This window comes from Gavialis gangeticus, unplaced genomic scaffold, assembly GCF_001723915.1.
Source record: "Gavialis gangeticus isolate Ggan-Ray unplaced genomic scaffold, GavGan_comp1, whole genome shotgun sequence".
Taxonomy (NCBI): domain Eukaryota; kingdom Metazoa; phylum Chordata; order Crocodylia; family Gavialidae; genus Gavialis; species Gavialis gangeticus.
In genome coordinates, this window is record NW_017728993.1 from 2,559,010 (window position 1) to 2,579,521 (window position 20,512).

At 42.1% G+C, this 20,512-nt stretch overlaps 1 protein-coding gene across 1 annotated transcript in view; it reads left to right on the forward strand.

The window, feature by feature from the left end:
- NEGR1 (neuronal growth regulator 1) overlaps window positions 1-20,512 on the forward strand; it is an 865,068-nt gene that overhangs the window by 598,897 nt on the left and 245,659 nt on the right. Inside the window, exon 4 of the mRNA XM_019528400.1 lies at window positions 1,929-2,060. Coding sequence (XP_019383945.1) covers window positions 1,929-2,060 — 132 coding nt within the window. The remainder of the gene's footprint in view (window positions 1-1,928; window positions 2,061-20,512) is intronic.

Sequence of the window (20,512 nt, forward strand, 5' to 3'; positions counted from 1 at the left end):
TGCCCCAGCACTGCAGCATTCACAAGCCATGCCTGGTATCTCAAGGTATGTTGAAAAAACATTTAAAGCTGTGTCTGTGGCTGAATTGCTGATTCTCCAAATCAGCATCGAATCTTCAGATTCGGATTTGGCCAAATCGAATTGGGGACAGTGATTCGAATCAAATATGGCCTGTTTTGCACACCCCTACTCTTCATGTATTTTACATTAGCAAACCAACAAAAACAATCCTGGGACAACTGACCAGAACAGGATTTCCCCCTTTCCAACTGAGTGCCATAACCACTAGGCTACAGAATTATTTTCCTTCTTGCCATTAGGCTGTTATATACCTTGTATATAGCTTGGTGTGACAAGGTACCACCACATCCTTTGGTTGGTTCTTCGTTGTGTTGGGTCTGTGTGGATAGCTACTGCCAGCAATTCCTTCCCACCCTGAAACACATGTATTCCAATATGTGGTTTATTATAATCACTATTGAGTACTGTAGTAACATTTTATTAATGATTTTTGTTATACTTTATATTATGCTGTGAATGTTTAGCTTTCTTTGTGCAGAGTGTTCTATTTGTTCTATATCTTAATGAAAAAAGAAAAGAGAAAGTACTAGTAATATATATAGTATTTTTTATCTGAAGGATCCCAGTAAATCTGGCAATAGTCCGTTCCACTTGCAGGTCCACCCAGATATCAGTAAATCTGGCAATAGTCCTGAGAAGTGTTGTGGAAGTCAAAGCACAAAGAGCTAAATGGACTTGGCAAAGTATCTGCATGTCAGTGCCAGAACCGCCAACTTTTTTTAAAGAGAGAGGTCTTTTATTTTGAATCACAAAATTATCCTTAATCTTCAGAATAGTAACTTCCCTAGGAAGTGATGTATATGCATAACTGGCCATGTCTACATGTTCATTAATGTGCAGTGGTTAGTGCACATTTTGTTTAGTACTTGTATAATCAAGTGTTACATAACTGTGCAGGAACCAGAGTTACTGTACAGTACCACTGGCAAACGGCTTTTTAGTAATGCTACTATTCAGCGGCCTAATAATACCACTCAGTAGTATATTGGCACTGTCCATGCTGTGATGCACTACTGCACAGTATTACCATTAGGCTACTGCACAGTTAGCATCTCGTGTAGATGCAACCACTGAGTATTTGTTAACTTGGTTTTACATCAAGTAGATTTGTATCACCACTGTTTGTTATGATGACTGTTAGAGTCTTTCCTGAGTTTTTATTTTGTCAGTTGTTCACAGAAGTAAAAATGAGTGTCTCAGGTAAAAATTGTGTGAATATATTAACACAATGTAAGGAGTCCTCAGCAGAAAAAAATGGCTATTCCAGGGCTCATTTTTTATTTCTTCTGTTTCATAATTTGTGAAAGTAAGCATCTTGTGTATACATAGATAAGGGTAAACTAAAAATGAGTAGATGCCAAAGCTATTACCAAAATGTTTTGAATTGGATATTTTAGTCAAAGTGATTTTTTCCCCCCAGGAAAAATATATAAAATATACCAGTTTCCCAGGCAAATGTTACCTATAGCTTGTAAAAGTCAGCATATACAGAACTGTATTGGTGAATTGCATATACAGTGCCAGAAATAGTTAAACACAGTTGTAAAATGGGCATAGATCTATTTGATGCATATTCTGGATAGGGAGCTCTAATCAATTATAAGTACATGTGGTTATCCGTTCCTGAGGAAGCAATTGTTAAAACATCACTTGTTAAGCTTTCATTCTCTGCCTTAGAATTGTTTTCTGTACGTGGGAGAATAAAGGCTGTAATAAGTGCTTAGTGTTGTCAGCAATATTGAGTAGAAAGTCATGATTTTGTTGTTTTTACTTGAATGAGGCTTCAGGCACCTCCAGTTAAACTTCCTGTAATTTCTTCTCTGTGATTCTTTGGTTTTTCATTTCAGCAAAACCTTTTGAAAGTGGTCAATATCTGGACATCTATGGAATTACAAGAGACCAAACTGGGGACTATGAATGCAGTGCAGAAAATGATGTTTCAGTCCCAGATGTGAGAAAAGTAAAAGTCACAGTAAACTGTAAGTTGTAATATTTTTAATCATTACATTCAGTGAAAACAGTTGTGGAAATAATATAGTAAAATCCATGGACAAGTAACAAAACATAGCTGACTCTAATGAAACTGTAGATTTTTTTCAGTTTTAGAGGAGTAATACAAATTCTCCAACACAAAACAACATAGGATTTCCCCCTTTCCAACAGAGTGCCATAACCACTAGGCTACAGAATTATTTTCCTTCTTGCCATTAGGCTGTTGTACACCTTGTATATAGCTTTCCGATGTTTAAGCACTAAATTAACTTCACAAAAGGCAGATGATATGGAATAAAGGGTCAGACATTCCCTCTGTCCACACAATTGAAGGATGGGAATGATAGATGTATTTGCATGTTTCTTGCTTTTGTAGATTTATGGCAGACTCTCTGGTAGTGCTATTTTTTTTTTTTTATGCAAACTGGGGGCTGAACTGTGTAATTCCTAGGTACACGAATAGGATTGGAATCATTCTGTCAGCGCGTTGTATATTTTGCTTTTCACTGCTTGTATGGTAATATAAGAAAAAAGGTCTTTCTGAAGTGAACTGCTTTTCTGTTCAGATCATTTTTAGCTATGGTCTATCTCAGTGGAATATAGAAAATAGTATCACTGAAAGTGTATTAAATATCAGGACTTGTTATGATATAACCCTCATATAAGTAGCATGAAAAACTCTGCTAGGATACAATTCTTTCATTAATAGAGTGCAGCTGTTCTCAATGGAAGTACATGAGATGCACCATAATGTACAGTAACAGACTATCAGGTCTGTCCTTTGTAGGATTTTTATGTCCATAGCGTGCCTTCAGATATGCATATATACTACATCAGAAGCACTTCTTGAAATTGTTAACCCTATTAGAAGTTTTTTCCCCCAATATCAAAAGATATCCATTAATCTTGAAGACAAATAATGTAACAAAATAGTAACTTTATATTTCTGCAGTTTGAAGAATACCAAAGTACTTTATACACAGCACAAGTAAAAATATTAATTTTAATGCAGTCTCCTTTTAAGTTGAATTTTGTGAATTCTACAATAATTTTGTGCTTGTAAATCTATGGAAACTTTAATAATGTGAGAATAACAACTTAAACTGAAACCACAAGGAAAGTTTTAGGTGGACTAAATCCAATGCCTTAAACTATTATGTAGCTAAGTCCCCAAATTTTACACCCATTCCTCTTTTGAAAGCTGCCATGCCATCTTAAATAGTTACAAATTGTCAGGACTTTGCTCTTCAAAAGAAGCAGAAGCTGAGTACCTGTAGTGCCCCATTACAAAGGCAGTTCAGTTATGAGGCAGAGGGAGGAGTCCAGCTTGCTAGACTATATGCATTACGGAATACATTACCTGATTTTTTTTTTCTTGCAGATCTCCAATATGAACACTAATTAGATTTTGCCTTGTTTACTTTAGGAAATGGCATGGTTATAGGTCATGTTTTAAGATAAAGTAGATTACTGGAGTGACCCTTATAGTGGTCTGATCTGTACAGCTAAGATTCTGCCACACTTAATCAGGTGGACTAGTACTTATATTGACTGTAGATGTAAAGGAGGCAGCACCTGGGCTTCAGTAAATATATGTGGATCTCAGTACCACCATCAGATACAGCACAATTCACCACCACTGACATCCTTGACTTCAGAGTGGTCCAGGGCGGCAATACATAGAAATATTGCAGATAAGATTTTAAACTTGGCAAAACCATAATATTGGGTCCCTGCCTTCCCTGATTCTGGGGTGTTGGTCTTTCCTATTTCAGTTTCCTCTACAAGGAGCAGAATCCTCTCAGTATCTGATAACCCATCTTCTCTCTTTCCTTCAGCATCACCTAGCAATATTTGCCCCCCTCTGCTCAGGTTTCTGCAAGTCTTCCATTCCTAGGGTCCCACTTGCCCACCCTTCCTTGCCTCTTCCTTTTCCATCCTTCTTGGGCTATGATTTTTGGAGATACCTGGCTCCTTCTGAAGCTCCTGGATTGTTTTTAATGTATTTGCCATAAAGAATAATTATGTGGTAAAAAAGATGGCTGTACAAAGGTATCTTTCAGTTATAGAATTTAGCTTAATCTGTTAGCATGCCAATATGTGTCCCTCTCCATAACAGTAGGTATGCCTACACAGTGGTTAGAAGTGTAAGCAAATAGTTTAGACAAACTAGCTTTAAATCTGCTAACCCCCAGGTGCTTTAGCAAGGTATCTGTAGCAATGCAAAACTCCTATGGATGCAAATCCTTCTGGGCAGATAACTAGGTAGTTAGCCCATGCTAAGGGCTTTTGCTGCTTCAGCTGCACTACTAGCAGTACCTGAGCAGCTAGGTTTAAAACTAGCTTGGGTCTCTTGATGTGAGCTGCTGTCATACCTTTAACTATAGTATAGACATACTATTTGCCTGAATTCAGCAGAAGCTTCTATAGGCTCCTGGCCCTTTGCTAGGGCCAGGCTGAGTAGTGTTTGCTTTTGATAATAAACATTTTTGAAGAAATGCAAAACTAAGAAGAAACAGCTTGTACATGTAAAGGATTTGTAATAGTCAGCTAATTGCTTGTACATTTTTGTCTGTCTCTGTACATAACTTGTCCACTAGCCAGTTGAGCTAAAAGCAGAAATACTCCCAACATCTGTTCCCTACTATAAACACTTATTCATTCCTACTAGACAGAAGAATGCCTTACTACATGCACGATGTTTCAAGCTAAAGCTCTCATGTGCCCCCTCCAGTGATCAAACTACTATTTATGTTTTATTTGCATTGGGTTTTACATGTAACAGTGCAGATAAGTGGAGAGTATCGAAATAGTAAAGGCTTAATTCTCAGCTGTACTGAATAAGAGTCCGATTTTGGGGCTGGCTGGGGTTCTTACCAGCCACATTGTGAATAGACTCTCCCAGTAGCCTAAGGCCATCAAAACAAAATGCTCTAGTCCTGTTCTTTTACATCCCCGTTTAGTTCTCTCCCAAACCAAATCTTGTCAATGTTTCTCCATACAGAGCAGGGCAATAGTTGTGCAGGCTTTACATCTCTGGGTATTCCATAACACCCAGTTATTAGCAGCTCTAAATTCTCTTTGTGCCACACCATATCCAGGGTTGAGAATCTAGCTTTAAACTGCTAAATTACTATTAACAAAAGGACTTTACATTTGTAATCTCTTTCAGCAGAATCCCAGTGCCTCTATGGGTCTATCCTGTGTTGTGCCTTCTGCCTGAAATCCAGGAAATGATGTTTTCTACAGTACGAGCACAAACACATGAAAGATATGGTGACAGCCATAGCATGAGTTGTCACTGAGCTCAACCCAAGTCTTTCATCTACAGTCACACACAGATCTCTGCTACTTGAACTAAAGCAATACCTCCACTGTTGTCAACAGTAGTAGGGTTTTAAGCCCCTCTGGGTATCTCTGCCTCATTGCAGTAGCATGCCTTGGCCAGTGTGTTTCCAGCAATGGCACACCCACCTGCTATGGTTTGCATGCTCCAAGGCCACAAATATGCTCAGGGCTCAACCCCAGAAGCCTAGCTCAAGCACACAAGAGGCTGAGGTTCAACAACTCGAAGGGACCCTCCCCAACAGCCTCACTGATGCATTTCTGAGGTGAAAGTGTGATTGAAGGAGTGAGGTGTTCCTGGGAATATTCCACCTGTGACAAGCTACAGTCACAGTGCAAAACATACTTTTCCTGAACTAACCACTAGATGGGGATCCCGTACATTACCTATATTATTGTATTGATCCGAATCCAAGATGACCCGGTAATAATTAGCTTCTATACATGGAAAATATATAAATGTGTTATAATTTTCCATGTATAGAATGTGATAATTGGGGGATCATCTTAAATGTGTTGCCTGTCTGTTCCCCTGTCCCCCCCCACCCAACACACACACAGACTGCTGAAGCAGAAAAAGCAGTGGGGAGCAGACAGTGGAGGATATAGTTGGGGGAAGGAGATGAGGGCAGGCAGGGTCAAGCTGCTTGATCCCTGTCCCTTGGCCCACTCTGCCCTCCTCCCCCCCAATACTGGCTACCTTGGGCCCCTTGCACCCCTTCCCACTGTTTCCCCTGTGAAGCCTCTTGCCCCCCCACCCCCTTTGCCCCATCTCCCTCCCACACCCCCTGTCCCATGCTGCTTACCCTTGTGCTGGCTCCAGCAGGCTACTTTTGCACTCCAGCCTGGGGTGAAGTGCATGCCTGATCCAGCCCCTGCCCAGCCTGGGGGCAGCAGTGGTGGCATAGCTGCTCCAGCCCCAGCTATGGGGCCTGGCCAGAGCTGCCGTGCTACAGCCATGGCTTCTGAGCCAGGCTGGGGACAGACCAAGCTCTTGCTCTGTGCCCCAGGCAAAGGCTGCTGGAGCAAGGGTAAGTGGTAAGGGATGGTGGAGGGGGGCAGGCAGGGAGGGCAGAGACTGCAGGAGAGGGACATGGAAAGAAAAAGGTCACAGCTGGGTAGATGGAGAGGGGGGCAAAAGGCTGAGGCTGCAGGGGGGAGCAAGCAACAGGGGCAGAAGGTTGGGGGGGGCAGGCGGAAGCTGCTGCTCTGTCCCTGGCTCTGACCCTAATGCTGGATTGGGGCTGGAGTTGCAGCAGCTGCCTGTGTCCCATCCCCATTCCTCCCCACCTCATACTTGATTACAAGATGTGGGGCCTTTCCCCCCATGTTAAATGAGGGGGGGAATCTCATCCAAGCAAATATGGTACATATTCCTCCTGGGATAAAGAGAGATATGTCTTGAGAAAAGCAAGAACTTTTCTTTTGGGATTTGGTTTGATCTGAATTTAACACAAACCACAGATTTTCGGTTTTCCGAAAGAATTAAAAGCTGCCTGGACCCTGTGCCTGCTCAGTGAAGCTGATGCTCGAGGATCTCCTGATTTCATTGCAGTTTGGAGCATCCCCAACCCTGGGGCAGCTCCTCCAAGATTTCTACTTTTCTGGTAAAATGCATGGTGTCTTTACATTGCAGATTGCTGTGTAATATAGAGGGTCCCATAGCCAGCTGGGGTACTGGAACCAGTCTCACCATGAGAGAATAGAGCTCAGCATAGGCTTTTTGGCAGAGTAAGTTAGCTCCACTGAACTCCGCTGCTGCAGCTAGGCTCCTCTAAATCCTTGCGGCAGCTTGTACTCTACTTTGCTGTCTGCAGTCTGCAATCTGCCGTGTACACATATACTGCATCTCATAAAATTTCTGACCAGCTGTAGTGCTAAAGTGCACCAGAGTAAAACCCCATGTTTGGACATCACTATCTGGCAATCCCCTCAAGGATTTAACCTTAGATGTTTTGCAGCTGGAAAACCCAGGCCTCTAGAACTTGAGATAAAAGAGTAATTCCCTTAGCTGGTAATAATAATCCACTGTGAAGCAGGCACCTGAGGAGGACAGGCTATACAGTACAAACATATTCCAGCAGTCTGGATATTTTTGAACAAGATCATTGGGAGATTTGGGTGGAAGAAACTGTTGGAAAATCCTGCTACCAAGAGGAGTCAAATGCATAATCAGGCAAGAGAGAGAAAGCAAGAGTGGAAGGTGAAAAAAGCCGTCTGTAAGCTGTGTGCAGACTCGCCAGGAAGTGAGTGAGGAAAGAAAAATAAAAGTCTCATTGTAGTCCTCTTCAAATCCCTTTTCTCAGACGCTGCTTTAATTTGTTCTGTATGTGAGTGAAGTAACTCCAGCTCTGAGGAAACCCTTACCCAAGACCTTTCTACCCTCATCCTTCCCTTGCAGTCATCTCTTGTGCAGCAGCTCTTCTTTCCTTCGTTCCACACAGGCCACACTTGCAGTTTTTGGGAGAACACTATTCCCTCTCATGCTGGATAAAAGCATTGGTCCCATCAGTAGTGTCAAGTGATGATCTGAACTGCAAATAGGTGCAGCAGACAGCAGCAAGCAGTTAATCAATATTATTGTTACTTCCAGGTGTGTGTGAGGAATGCTCATATTGCACGTAGTCCATCATTCTCCCAGAACTATAGGATCTGTACAAGATGCTTATTTTTCCATATCTAATACAGCTCCCTGTCTTCTCAAATAAATACGAACATGGAATACGTTTGGAAACTGGCAAGCACAGTTCCTCTGAGCAAACAGTATTTGCACAGAAAGGTTTATTTTTCCCAGCTGTATCGATTATATACCTGTTTGTTTGTGGTTACATACCCTGGTTCACAGTCTGCTCCAAAAGGGAGTTTCAGAGGCATGATCAACATGGGTGGGTCAGGCCGTCAATTCTGCAAGTGCTTTGTGGCATTATACACTGTCAGTTATTAACTAGGAATTGTTAATAATGGGCAGACGGGCTCTTCAGCTCTTAAACTCGAAATGCCACTACAGTTAAGGCCTGGTTTCTATTTTTTATGTAAAACCTAATTATGTTTAATTTGTATTTAATTAATATGCTAATGAAATCTGTAAAGTTTTGATAATAGATTCACAGAGATAAAAGAAGGAAAAACCTTCAGATCATTTTGTCCATCTACTGACCAGTGTCAGATTATTCTTAATGGAATCTGGTTCGGTCTCATTTTCTCTGTGTTAAAAAAAATATACGCTGAATAAAATATTCACTTTTGTTAGAAAAGTGAACAAATAAAGATCAAAGCCTCCCTTCGTCTTACTCTTCTTTGGATCCTTTGTTATTGAACAATGTCTCAGACAATATGGCACAAGAGCCTCAAGTAGCAGTCTATCTGGGTCTTGGCACTCAAATCCCACTGTCACTTGTGCCCCAAGTTCTGTCTGACATTGAAGAATAAACTTTTTTTGCCTCTTCCACTAGATGAAAAGAAATTTTTGAGTGAACTACTGTATTAACAAGGGGAGAGAGACCAACTGGCAAAAAGATCACAGTCACTTGGTTCTTTGATGTGGAAATTGTGTATCATTTACCACTCCAGTGCCTTTGGACATATTGGAAAGAATTCTGATGTCACTTGCACCATTGTAAATCAGGACTAACTCCTTTGGCTTCAGTGGAATTACTCTAGATTTGCAGCAGTATAACAGCATGCAGCCTGTCCCAGAGGCCTGGATTCCACAGCTCTAATTAAAGTAGGTGTAAATATTGATAGATGAGTAAAGGTGTATGTGCAAGCAGTGATTCTGCAGTCAGGGAAGTGCAACCAAGGTCGAGCGTTGCTAACAAAACATGCAAGAAACTCCATATCATGCAAATCACTGAAAGCCTAATGAGGGAGTAGCGGCACTTAAAGACTTTAACAACCAGAATAGCATTATGTAGAATTACTAGAGTGGAAGGGCCAAATGGACTAGAGGGAAGTATTTGGAGATCACACATACATGACAGCAAAGAAAAAGGTCTGTTTGAAATTAAAAAAAAAAAATCACAACAATTTTCCTTTATCTACTTCGCCATTGCACACTGACTTCATTCAGATAACCCTATACATAAAATTTCTCCTTGGCTTAGTATTGCTTCCATTTGTATTTCTTATCCACACACCCTAAACCTATGGCAGCGTTCTTGGGACATGCTCTGTTTTGTCTATTTTCCACTTCCCTTTTCTACTTCTAGTGGGGCTTTAAATGAGGCTTCATTATTCATCTTGTGATTCGATTCCTCAATAGACCTTTACTGTGTGTATGGCTAGAATACCAAATGTTACTTCAGAGGCAGCTGTTCCAATTTTAGTCTTAGAGGTAAAAAAAAAAAATGCTTACCTACTTTTTCTGGGACAATGGACACTATGGCTAAGGACCGACATTGCTCATACACCGGTATAAGTGATTGGAAACCAGTTTAAATATGTAATACAACCAGCAGACTGGTTTCAAAATGGCCAAGCCCGGTTTAAGACCTGCATGAATGTAGTTTCAGACTTAACTGATTTAGGTTAAACCAGTCTATCGAACTTCTGTTCCAGATCCCCTCCAGAAACAAGTTCAGTCTCAATCCCCCAGCCTCCCAGAATGCATTGCAGCCCCCCACTAACTCTCCTATCATACAGATCAGGCAGGCTAGCCTCTGCCCCAGCTTGTCTGCTCTAGTTAAGCTGGGTGGCCCCACCCTCGGGCTGTCACAGGTCTGAGACAGCCTCCCTAGCCTTGCTGGTGGCAGCATGGGGTGGGCAAAGGGAGGAACAGAGCCCTGCCCTGGCCCCAGCTCCTCCCAGCTGGGGTCTGCACAGTGAGGGGGGCTAGGGAGAAGCCCCCAGAGGTGGGGGAACCCCCACTTCTGCTCTGCAGCTCTGCTATCCCAGCCCTGCCCCCTCACCAGCCCCCCCCTCCTCTTGGCTGCAGGGTTAAGGAATGGATTCCTGCTCCAGCCCCCCCAGCTATGGGTCTGTACAGTGCAGCAGGGGCTTTCCCCCCCACAGCGTGGCTTCACTGGGCTGTAAATGTCCCAATCCCACCCCCTCACCACCTCCCACCTATCAGCCTTGGGGCTTTCCCTCCCCTGCTGTGCAGACCCTGGTCGGAGGGCTGAACCAGGGGTCCATTTCCCCCTGACCTGCCCCCCATGGCTGATGGGGGAAGGAGTTAGTGGGGGGGTGGGGCTGGGTTGTTTGCAGCCAGGCAGAGCTACACTCAGGGGATTTCTACCCCCTCACAGACTGTGCTTACCCCAGCTGGGGAGGGTTGGGGTGGGAAATCAGTTCCCCCCCACCTTCCCGCCTGTCCCACCTGTGGCTGAGAGAAGGGGCCAGGGGCTGGAGAGGGGGGCAGAGATGGGGCATTTGCAGCTAGGTGGAGGTGAGAGGCATGCATGAGACCCCCATTCCTTCCAGCCTTTGCCAGTGCAGGCATCTACCTGCCTTGGCCAACTGATGAATGAACGTGAATTCTGTTCACTAATGGTTCAATCTGCAGTTTAGAAAAAGCTGTGTGCATTGAACTGATTTTGCCTCAAGCTTTTTTGACTTCCTGTACTTAGCCCATAGGTGCAAGCTCTTATTAGAAGTAGTGCATGTCTAATGCAGCTTTGCCTTCACTTGTATTTGTCTTTGCTTTCTCCCTTTTGCAGTCTTATGATCTGCTAAAGGGGGACCTTTAACAATAATGCAGAAGGACCACTTGATTGACCCAAGGTTCAAGTAATCTTCCATCAGTCTGTCTTCTCCTGGCATCTGCTCTTGTATTTTAGTGCACATTCTCCAGAACAGTATACATTTGGCTATGTAATATTATGATTCCCATGTCCAAAATCTAGTCAAAAGAAGCAGTTACTATTATTTTCCTATTGATTAAAAGTTTGCATTATTTACTGCAGATCCGGTAGTGTTGAATAAATCAAGTTTTTACTATGACCTGTAATGTATTGTTACAATGAACCCTGAGAAATTGTCATGTAGGCAATAGGAATATTTTTAATATGCAAATTCACTGTATATAGTAACTGCTCAGTCTTCCAAGTATATACAAGGAAATTATTTGTTTTAAATTACTTTTTGAATTTGAAGTTTCCTGGCTGGGTTACTTCCATCCAGACATAAACAAACAACTTGCTGTCTACGCTTGTAGCATTAGTATTATAACTTCTGCATCTTTTCTTTGAAGCATTTTATTGCATAAATTACATTTTTCTGCCTAATATACGTGTGGATCTCCATACTCTTTCTTTTGAAATGATGCTTTTAGAATGTTTGGGGGGGTGGGGGGGAGTGTACAGTGAAGAAAGCATAATAAAATCTTAGCATCAAGTAATGTGAGGATGCTAGTTTCCAAGCAAGGAACACATTTCCAAATTGAGTTAAAATAGATAAGAGATAATCCGATTTCACTTTACCAGTAAATCTTATTAGCATTTTCCATTACATTTTATAAGGCAAATGCTGATTTACGGATGATAATCTTGAGCCCCCTTCAGAACAACTAGAGTTTTACATTAACAAGATTTTAATATGTCATCTGAAAGCTGGTGTGTAGTTATACATACATTACTGCAGCTTCAGTAACCCTTTTCTGTTTCATAAATGAAATATTTAAAAAAGTAAAGGCTGCTGGTAGATGCTGGCATCCCTAGAAGCATTGAGGTCAGACTAAGAAGACAAAGAATGAAGCACATGCAGCATTGAAGCCAGCTTTTGTTTTACTTCATGAAAATGGTCAAATTCCTATATTAATGAATGACAAACATGAACTTTCTCAGATGAACTTGCATTGCAATACTACTGTTTTTGGCTGCCTTGGGAAGTATACTACGGGTTTGTTCTGCTGTAGCTATAAAATAGCTTTGTTCCAACTAGACGATGTGGACTTCACCAATTAAGGGTCCACTAGCCTTGTAAAATAAAATGTAGCTATTCAACTGACATTAAAGCATGATATGGCTCATTTAATTTTACCTCCTCTGAACCCCACTGTGTTACAGACAGAGGGCCAGATTCACTGGGGCTGATGCTGGGGAGCTATAAAGTAAGCTCCATGCACCAGCTGGGCCTCTTGCTCCCAAGGGGTATTTGACTCAGGGGAAACCAGGTGGTGAAACTACCGGCCATCCCTTTTCTGGGGCTCTTGCCAGCAGAATAGGAGGAGAACAGATACTTTTAGTTTTCAGCCAAGTATCTAAAGGAGCTCTGCTGGCACAGGTTTCTTCAGCTGAGTTAATACTGCCTCTAACAATGGCCCATTCTCAGCCAGCAGCACTCCCCTCGCTTTGGAGCTGCGCTGCCCTGAACCATCCCAGGAAACAAGAGTTTGCTGTTACTGTTTGCTTTTTGCATCTCTCTCCTCTACTGCACTTTCTGACAGCAGGAACCAGGACGAGCATGAGTTAACTAGATCGGTGCTCCCTCTTAGTGGTAGGTCTGTGGTATTTTTTCCTTGTCCTGATTGGATGACTCCTCTAAATAGCTAAAAAACTGAAACATTCACTTGCATCATTCCAAAGTATCAGAACATTGAAGCCTAAAATGATCTCTTAATGCTAGGCAGGTTTTTCACTAAAATACAGAAAGAAGGCAAACACAAAGGTCATGAAAAGATGTACATTATTTGGAAAACCATTTTACAAGTATTTTTCCAGTTTTTGTTCAGCAGTAAATGTGAATGGTAATTCATTTGAACAGGTCAGATTTGATCTGTTGCTTAAAACCGGTCTTGCATTATTTTTAAAGGCAACTGAAATAAATATGCAACTTTGTACCCAAAAGATGGACTGCATTAACGAAAGTTTTTTCAGTCTCAGCTATGATTCTTACCTTCAGAAGATTTTATGTAGTATTGGGCTTCCATGATGCTAATAAGTTAATTATAGGGAAGGAAGGGAGGCAGGTAGTCAGTCATTTCATTTTGTGCTTTATTTTCTTTATAAAATTGTTCAGTAAAGACCTGATTGTGTTGCTGCTGAAGCCAGTGAGAGTTTTGCATTGATTTTCATAGGAACAGAATAGGGTGCTTAGAATACTTGTGTGAATTGCATTTTAAATAACATAATGTGTTTGTTTTTTCTTGGACAGGTTAGATTTTTGCAGAACAGCTTAACTCATTAGCATTTCTTAGAAGTCTGCCTTACTGTTGCTATGGCAGTTTGCATAATATTATCCATAATGCTCTGATTTTACTTTGAAATCAGGCATACTGTACAAGTCACTCTAACCTAATTATATCTGTAACCTTAAACCTACTGTGAAAAAAATTATAGGACTGTAGTGTTTGTTGTGGCTCTTACTGTCTAGACATATCACTCTGTCTTTACTATTTTAGAAGGTGTTTTGCTTTAGAATTGTTGTTCGTTTTTCTATATTGAAGAATTAAACAATACCTCCTTGGATTTCCTTAATAAAGTGCTTAATTTTCATCCAACAAAGAAAAGCTACTTAAGAAGTGAATATAATTAAAAAAAAAAAAAAAAAGGCAGTCTAATCCTCTTGTAAAAGCCTGTTGCTGAGCTCTAGGTCTCAGACATCAGTGCACATTATAACATTAGTCATAATAACATATCAACTATTTTTCCATTTCTAGTTGCTTCTAACCTATTTCTACAGGAAGACCGTTGAATTTTATTTTAGGCTTCATGGCCAGGTACAGAGGTTCAAAAAGTCTAAGGCAGATCTGCACTAACATTGGGGGCTTTTTCTAAGCACCCTAGATTACTTCAGGAGCAGGCAGAACTCATGTCTGCCCTTCAGTGGGGCAGGGGGGGGCTGGAGGGGACAGAGCAGCACTCACAGCAGGCTGCTGGAGAAAGCCACGCCCAGCCAAGCCGGCAGCCACCCTTGATTGGCCAGCACAGCCCCTCTTCCCACCCCCAGCCCTCCCTTCCTGCTGTCTGCTGTCAGTGATGGCAGGGGTGGGGCAGGAAGACCCCTGCTATGTGGCCCCCTCCAGCTTGTTAGTTCAGGTCTTGGGAGGAGGCAGGGGGGTGCTCCACTACCACCTCCCTGCCCCTGGACCCCAGTGTGTCAGGGTGGTTTAGCTGGGAGGTAGGGAGCAGAGCCGCACATCGCATGGACCCAGCCCCAAACCAGCATAGTGGGGCGGGGGGCGGTATGTGGCAGTGGGCTCTGTTCCTTCACCTCCTCCCCCAATTACCTTACGGCTGCAGACAGGAGCCACATCTCAACTTCGAGTCACACAGCTGCATGCCGTGCCAGGAACTGGGAGCAGGAGCAGAGCTCCCCACTGTGAGAACTGAGCTTACTCCTCCCCCCCCCCAGACCTGAACAAACAAGTTAAAGGAGGCTGTGCAGCTGGGTCTCCACCCCGCCCCCCAGCCAGCAGTTGGCCGGGGGGGGCTCAAGGATGGGGAGAAGGGCTATGCTGTACAGTCGGGGTTGGCTAGCTGCTCGGTGCTTGGCTGAGCATGGCATTCCCCTCTAGTTGGCTGTGAGTGCCCCCAGCCTGCTGGCCTGGGCCAGTATCGGCCACCTCTTTCCACTCCTCCCCTCCCCACCCCCGAAGAGTGAATATGGGTTGTGTTCACTGAGCCAGTGAGCTCGAGGGGCCTGCACCTACATCCATAAAGCCACAGACCTATAATACCTACTGAAATCCAAGATTTGCTGGTACCATCAGTATATTGGACTGGGTCCTCCCCCCCCCCTTTCTTTTTTTAGCCTGTTTTTTTTTTTTCTGTTTTTTTCTTTTGAGTCAAATAGGTGTCATGTTTTAGTGGCTAAACTACTTGTGTGTTAATTCATAGGCAATTTACAATTATATCTTGAAATAACTATTTGTGCATAGATATCCAAGCCAAAAGTTTTTAAAGAGCACTTAAAATTGCAAGCTTTTTACCACTTGCTTTTTTATTGACTGCAAAATGATCAATATAGTTTTAGAATCCCTGAACAAAATGCTTTTCCTTTAAAAAATCAGCCTATAGGCTGCTCTTTAAGGGCACTGCAAAGTACTTTATTCTTATTCTCTAGCTCGTACTTTGATCTTGTAACATCTAATTGGTATCCCTTAAAATGTTTTCTTGAATGCTTTTGATTTGCATGTAAATATGGGAATATGTTGAGTCATCTCTGCATTTCCTTTAGTGGATCTGCTGTCATTCTGGTCTATGTATTATAACTGTAGTATATGACAGAGTACCTGCATGATTCTGTCTTAACAACCTTTATTCACTTGCTTATCCTGGTCAGATTTTACTGAATGGGGATGAAGTTTTGAGGGTTGTCACTGCTACAAGATTTGCAGGGGAGGGCATTGAGTAAAAATGGTTGCTTGAGAACAAGGGCAATGAGAAAAATACATTTGGCAGTCAACTTGGATCCTGAGTCCTATTGATTTTTAGTAAGAATGTGGCTCCTAAGTGCTAAGGGGGCTTTGACATTTGAACCTAGGCTCTCAAATCACTTGGGTGCTCTTGAAAAATTCTCTCTATCCTTATAGAGATAATTATTATATCCTTAGTAAATATTTGATTTTATAATAGATTATATAATATTTTTTTATCTTTTACTCTTAAATTTCAAATCTGAGACAGAATTCAATTCTCTTCAAACTTGTCATATATAAGGAATAGCTTTTTTAAAGAGCTTTTGGATTTAGAAACAGAATAGCCTTTCTGGGGGCTTGGTGTATGAAAGGGCATTAATTATGATACCAAAACTGATACTTAAAAGCCACCACTGATGTAATTCTAGTAGTGATAAAAACAGGAAAAACTGCAGTAGAGGCTCAGGGCAGAGTAATGCTCAGGTATCCAGGTTCTAGCTGTATTGGTCTAGAGGCAAAAGGAATCAGAACTCCTGGTAAAGGTGATATCTTTTATTAGAGGCATTTAAACACCCTTTTTTTTTACACAACTGCTCTGTGTATCTTTAGAGAGATTGTAGCTTCCTGTAATTAGGGATCTGGAAAGGACTTATCTTCTCTGTAAACAATTGGGAATGCCAATTCTATGCAGTAGGGTTGGTGGTGGAGGGAGGGGGAGATGAACCATCTTGGGTTAAATAGAAAAAAGTACTGTCCTAAGCATAGCTGGGCAGGAAATGGTTTCTGAACCATGAACTTTTTAAAGGTTTTTTTTCCTCATTCCCAAAACAAGGCTTTGAAATGCTATTACTGACAAGAAAGAGGGAGGGGGAGAAGGAGATAGATGCACCCCAGAATAACTAATAGCTTACTAGTGAGGATAAATCAGGCAGAGTAGTCTTAACCCTGAGACTGTTGCTCTCCATAAATGTCCTAATTATCCAGCTACTACTGTTGGGATGGGCCTGTCTCAGTATTTCAATATGTTACAGTTATACTTTGCATAAATATTTTAAATTTTGATCGGAGCAGAGATGCGAGTCTGCAGCTGCCATATCCCAGGAGACTGCACTGATCATTTAGCTGTAGAATCAGTCTCTCTCACCCCCAAATAATATTGAATTATTTATACCACCTGGAATACAGCAAGAGTAACTGAGAGCAATTCCAGAATGATATGGAAAATCCAACTTCAAATAGTGTCTGAAGCAGACCCAGTACTTCCCAGTTGGGGGTCCATTCACTGTCCATTGCTTGTTTTGTCTCTCTCTTGTAGGTCTAAATTGTATAATTTAAAGTGCTTCTACTTTGTTCTATGTTGTACAATGTATATATCATCTTACTCTTTCTCATTTTGGGCAGAAAGTCTGCTCTTGTCCTGCAAAACTTTTTTTCCAATTAAAGTTTTAGCAAAAACTGTACTGGTTGATTGTCAACCATTTTTCTAGTCTATTCGGGTCATTCTGGATCCTAGCCCTGCTCTCAGAATGTGTGCAAGTCCACCAACCTTGGTGTTGTATGCTAATTTGCAAAGTGTGCACTCAGTCTCATCATCCAGCTCAATCTCATGATCCTGATGAGAGACTTCAATTTTTGGGATGTCTGCTGAGAGAATAATATATCCAGACACAAAATGTCAAGCAATTTCCTAACTTTCATGGAGGACAACTTTCTGTTCCAGAAGGCTGAGGATGCCACTAGGGCAGGGGTGGACAAAATGCAGCCCAGGGGCCAGATGTGGCCCGCCAGGCCATTCTGTCCAGCCCACGGGGCCCCCACAAAATTCAGAAAATATTTATCTGCCCCTGGCTGCCTGTCATGCGGCCCTCGATGGCTTGCCAGAACTCAGTAAGCGGCCCTCCGCCCAAAATAATTGCTCGCCCCTGCACTAAGGGATCACCTGTCTTGGATTTTATCCTGACTAATAGGGAAGAACTGGTGGAGAATATGAAGGTAATAGGAAACTTGAGAGGGAGCTATCATGATATAATGAAATGGGGGAAGTATGAGATCAGCCACTGGATTTCAAAAAGGCAGATTTCAGCTGACTCAAGGAGAGAGTAGGCCCAGTTCCATGGGAGGACAGACTGAAGGATAAGCCACCCAGGAGGCTGGAAGCTTCTAAAGGCCACAGTATTGGAAATCCAAAAAAACCCCTATTCCAGCATAGTAGAAGCACAAGAGGAATGGCAAGAGACCTAAATGGCTGCACAAAAAGCTTCTAGGATTCCTCAAATACAAAAGGAAAGTATACAGGCAGTGCAAAGACGGACAGGTCACCAAGGAAATAATAAGAACTTGCAAGAACATAATCAGAGAAGCATAGGTAAAAAAATGAGGTTCACCTGGTGAGGGAAGTTAACGGCAACAAAAAGAAGTTCTATAAATATGTTGTCCAGAAAAGAAAAACCAAGAGAACTGTGGTACCTCTGTTAAACAGCCAGGACAAACTCTTAACGGAAGATGCAAAGAAAGCAGAGCTGCTGACCAGCTTCTTGGTCTCAGTCTTCAGAAAACTTAAGCTGAAACCAGACAGCTAATAAAGATTTTTTGGAGAAAGAAGAGGACAAGCTAAGTGATGAAATAACAAAAGAAACAGTCTGAGAGCTTTTGGTGGGTCTAAATGAATTCAAGCCAGCAGGTCCTGATGAACTTCATCCCAGAGTACTACAGGCACTGGCAGAGGAGATGTTAAGCCTTTGGCAATAATATTTACCATGGTGTGAGAGACAGGTGAGGTACCAGAGGACAGGAAAAGAGCCAGCATACTGCCCCTCTTTAAAAAAAAAAAAAAGGCAAAAAGGAGCTATACGCCAATTAGCCTCACCTCATAACCTGGGAAGTTAGTGGAGCATATCACAAGGAGATCTGTTTGCAAGCATCTGGAGAAGGAAAGGCAGCCAGCATGGTTTTACTAGGAACAAATTATGCCAAACAAACTTGCTGTCCTTTGACAAGATAATTAGTTGGTAGATGAAGGATTGTGACGGATTGGAAAGCTGAGATGGAGGTAACAGGATGGAGTTCAATGCTGACAAATGCAATGTTTGCAGTTTTGAGCTTCGTATTTAAAAAAAAGGATTTGGAGAAGTTAGAGAGGGTCTGGAGGCAGGCACCAAAAATAAAAAAGGGCTTGGAAGGCAAGTCTTAGGAGAGAACATTGAAGGAAACCGGCATATTCAGCTTGTGCTGTGGAAGAAGCACTTAGGTGGGACCTGATAGAAGTCTTCAAATATCTGACCAGCTTCCATAAAGAAGCAAGAGATCGCCTTTTCTCTTGCTGCAGAGAACAGGATGTAGACCAGTGGCTTGAAGTTGTGGCAAACTAGGCATAGATTTGATATCAGAAAAAAACTTGTTTTCTTTAAATAGTGGAATAAGGCTGCCTTGGGAAACTGTGGACTCCATCATTAGAGATTTCAAGAAGAGCTTGGACTAATGTCAGGGATGATCTAGGAGGAGCCTAATGCCCATGTTATTCTGTGAGTTCTTCCCATGCTTTTGGACTTTGCTGGTTGCCACATGGGGCCAGGAAGTAACATTTTTCTGCTTCTGTTACGTGTGTCAGTCAGGGGCGGGGGTTTTTTTTAGTTTTGTTTTCACCTTCCTCAGGAGCAGTGGGTGTTGGTGGCAACCAAAGCTGAGGATTTTGACTGGGGTATGCCAGTGCCAGTGTTCCTGCTGTGGCCTAAACTCAGAGATTCCCAGCTAGGGGGTCTTGCCTCTCTGCTCAGGCCCAAAGTGATTAATACATTTGGAGTCAGAAAGCAATTTTATCTCAGTCAAACTGGTATGGACTCTGGGGTTTTTTGCCTTTCTGAACTGGAGGTCTGTCCGTCCTCCTTAGATCTCTTGAGCATATTTTTATATTCCTATCAGCAGTACAATACCAATGACAGTGGTCCTCCTGCTTCCTCTGTGGCAGGTTAGTTTGTGTGACAAGGTTGACTGTGTACTTTTAATAATAAGCAAGGCAAGAATTTGTATGGGATAGTTTGGATAGGAGTGATTCTGCTTCAGGCAGTGGGTTGGACTTGATGACTTCCAGAGGTCTCTTCTAGCCCTGTTTTTCTATGATTAGTATTAACACATTTTGACACAGTAGCTGAGTTACATATTCATAGTATTTAGTCCAAGGACAGGATATTAGAAGTTCTTAAGAACTTATTTTGTCTTTCAAGCAAATTAAATAGCCTAAATTAACTTTTAAAAATATTCATGCTTTGGTGTTTTTAATATGAATAAATGTAAATAAAGCAATTACTTTAGAAAACTCCTTGTTTTGGAAAATTGAAAAGTGAGCTCTTTAGAGTGGATCAGCTAGAAGGACACCAAAGATTTCAGCTGTGAAGCATTGACTGAAGGAAGACCCCAAACATTACAAACTGGTGTCTGTGCTACAGGAAAAAATAAACCTGTTGTGATGGGGTAGAATGGCTTATCTCTGATGAATAAGGATTTAATGAGAGCCTCTGTGCCAAGCCAGCTCTTTTCGGTTATATTTGCAGTCAATGGCAGGCATGAAAAGAAGGGATTCAGTAGCTGGGTAGCTGGCTGGTAGAAGATGGAAAGCTTGATGCTGGCCGGCCAGAGTAACAGTGAAGAAGAGACGGGACTCCTACTGGGAACTGTGCTCAGTTAAGAGACTGTTTGGGAAAACCTCTGGGTTGTATGTGAATGGGGCACCATAAGGTGGCTGTAGAAGACCAGAGGGCTGTCCAAGCATGAGTTAACTGTTGTGTTTGTAGCTGAATTTGT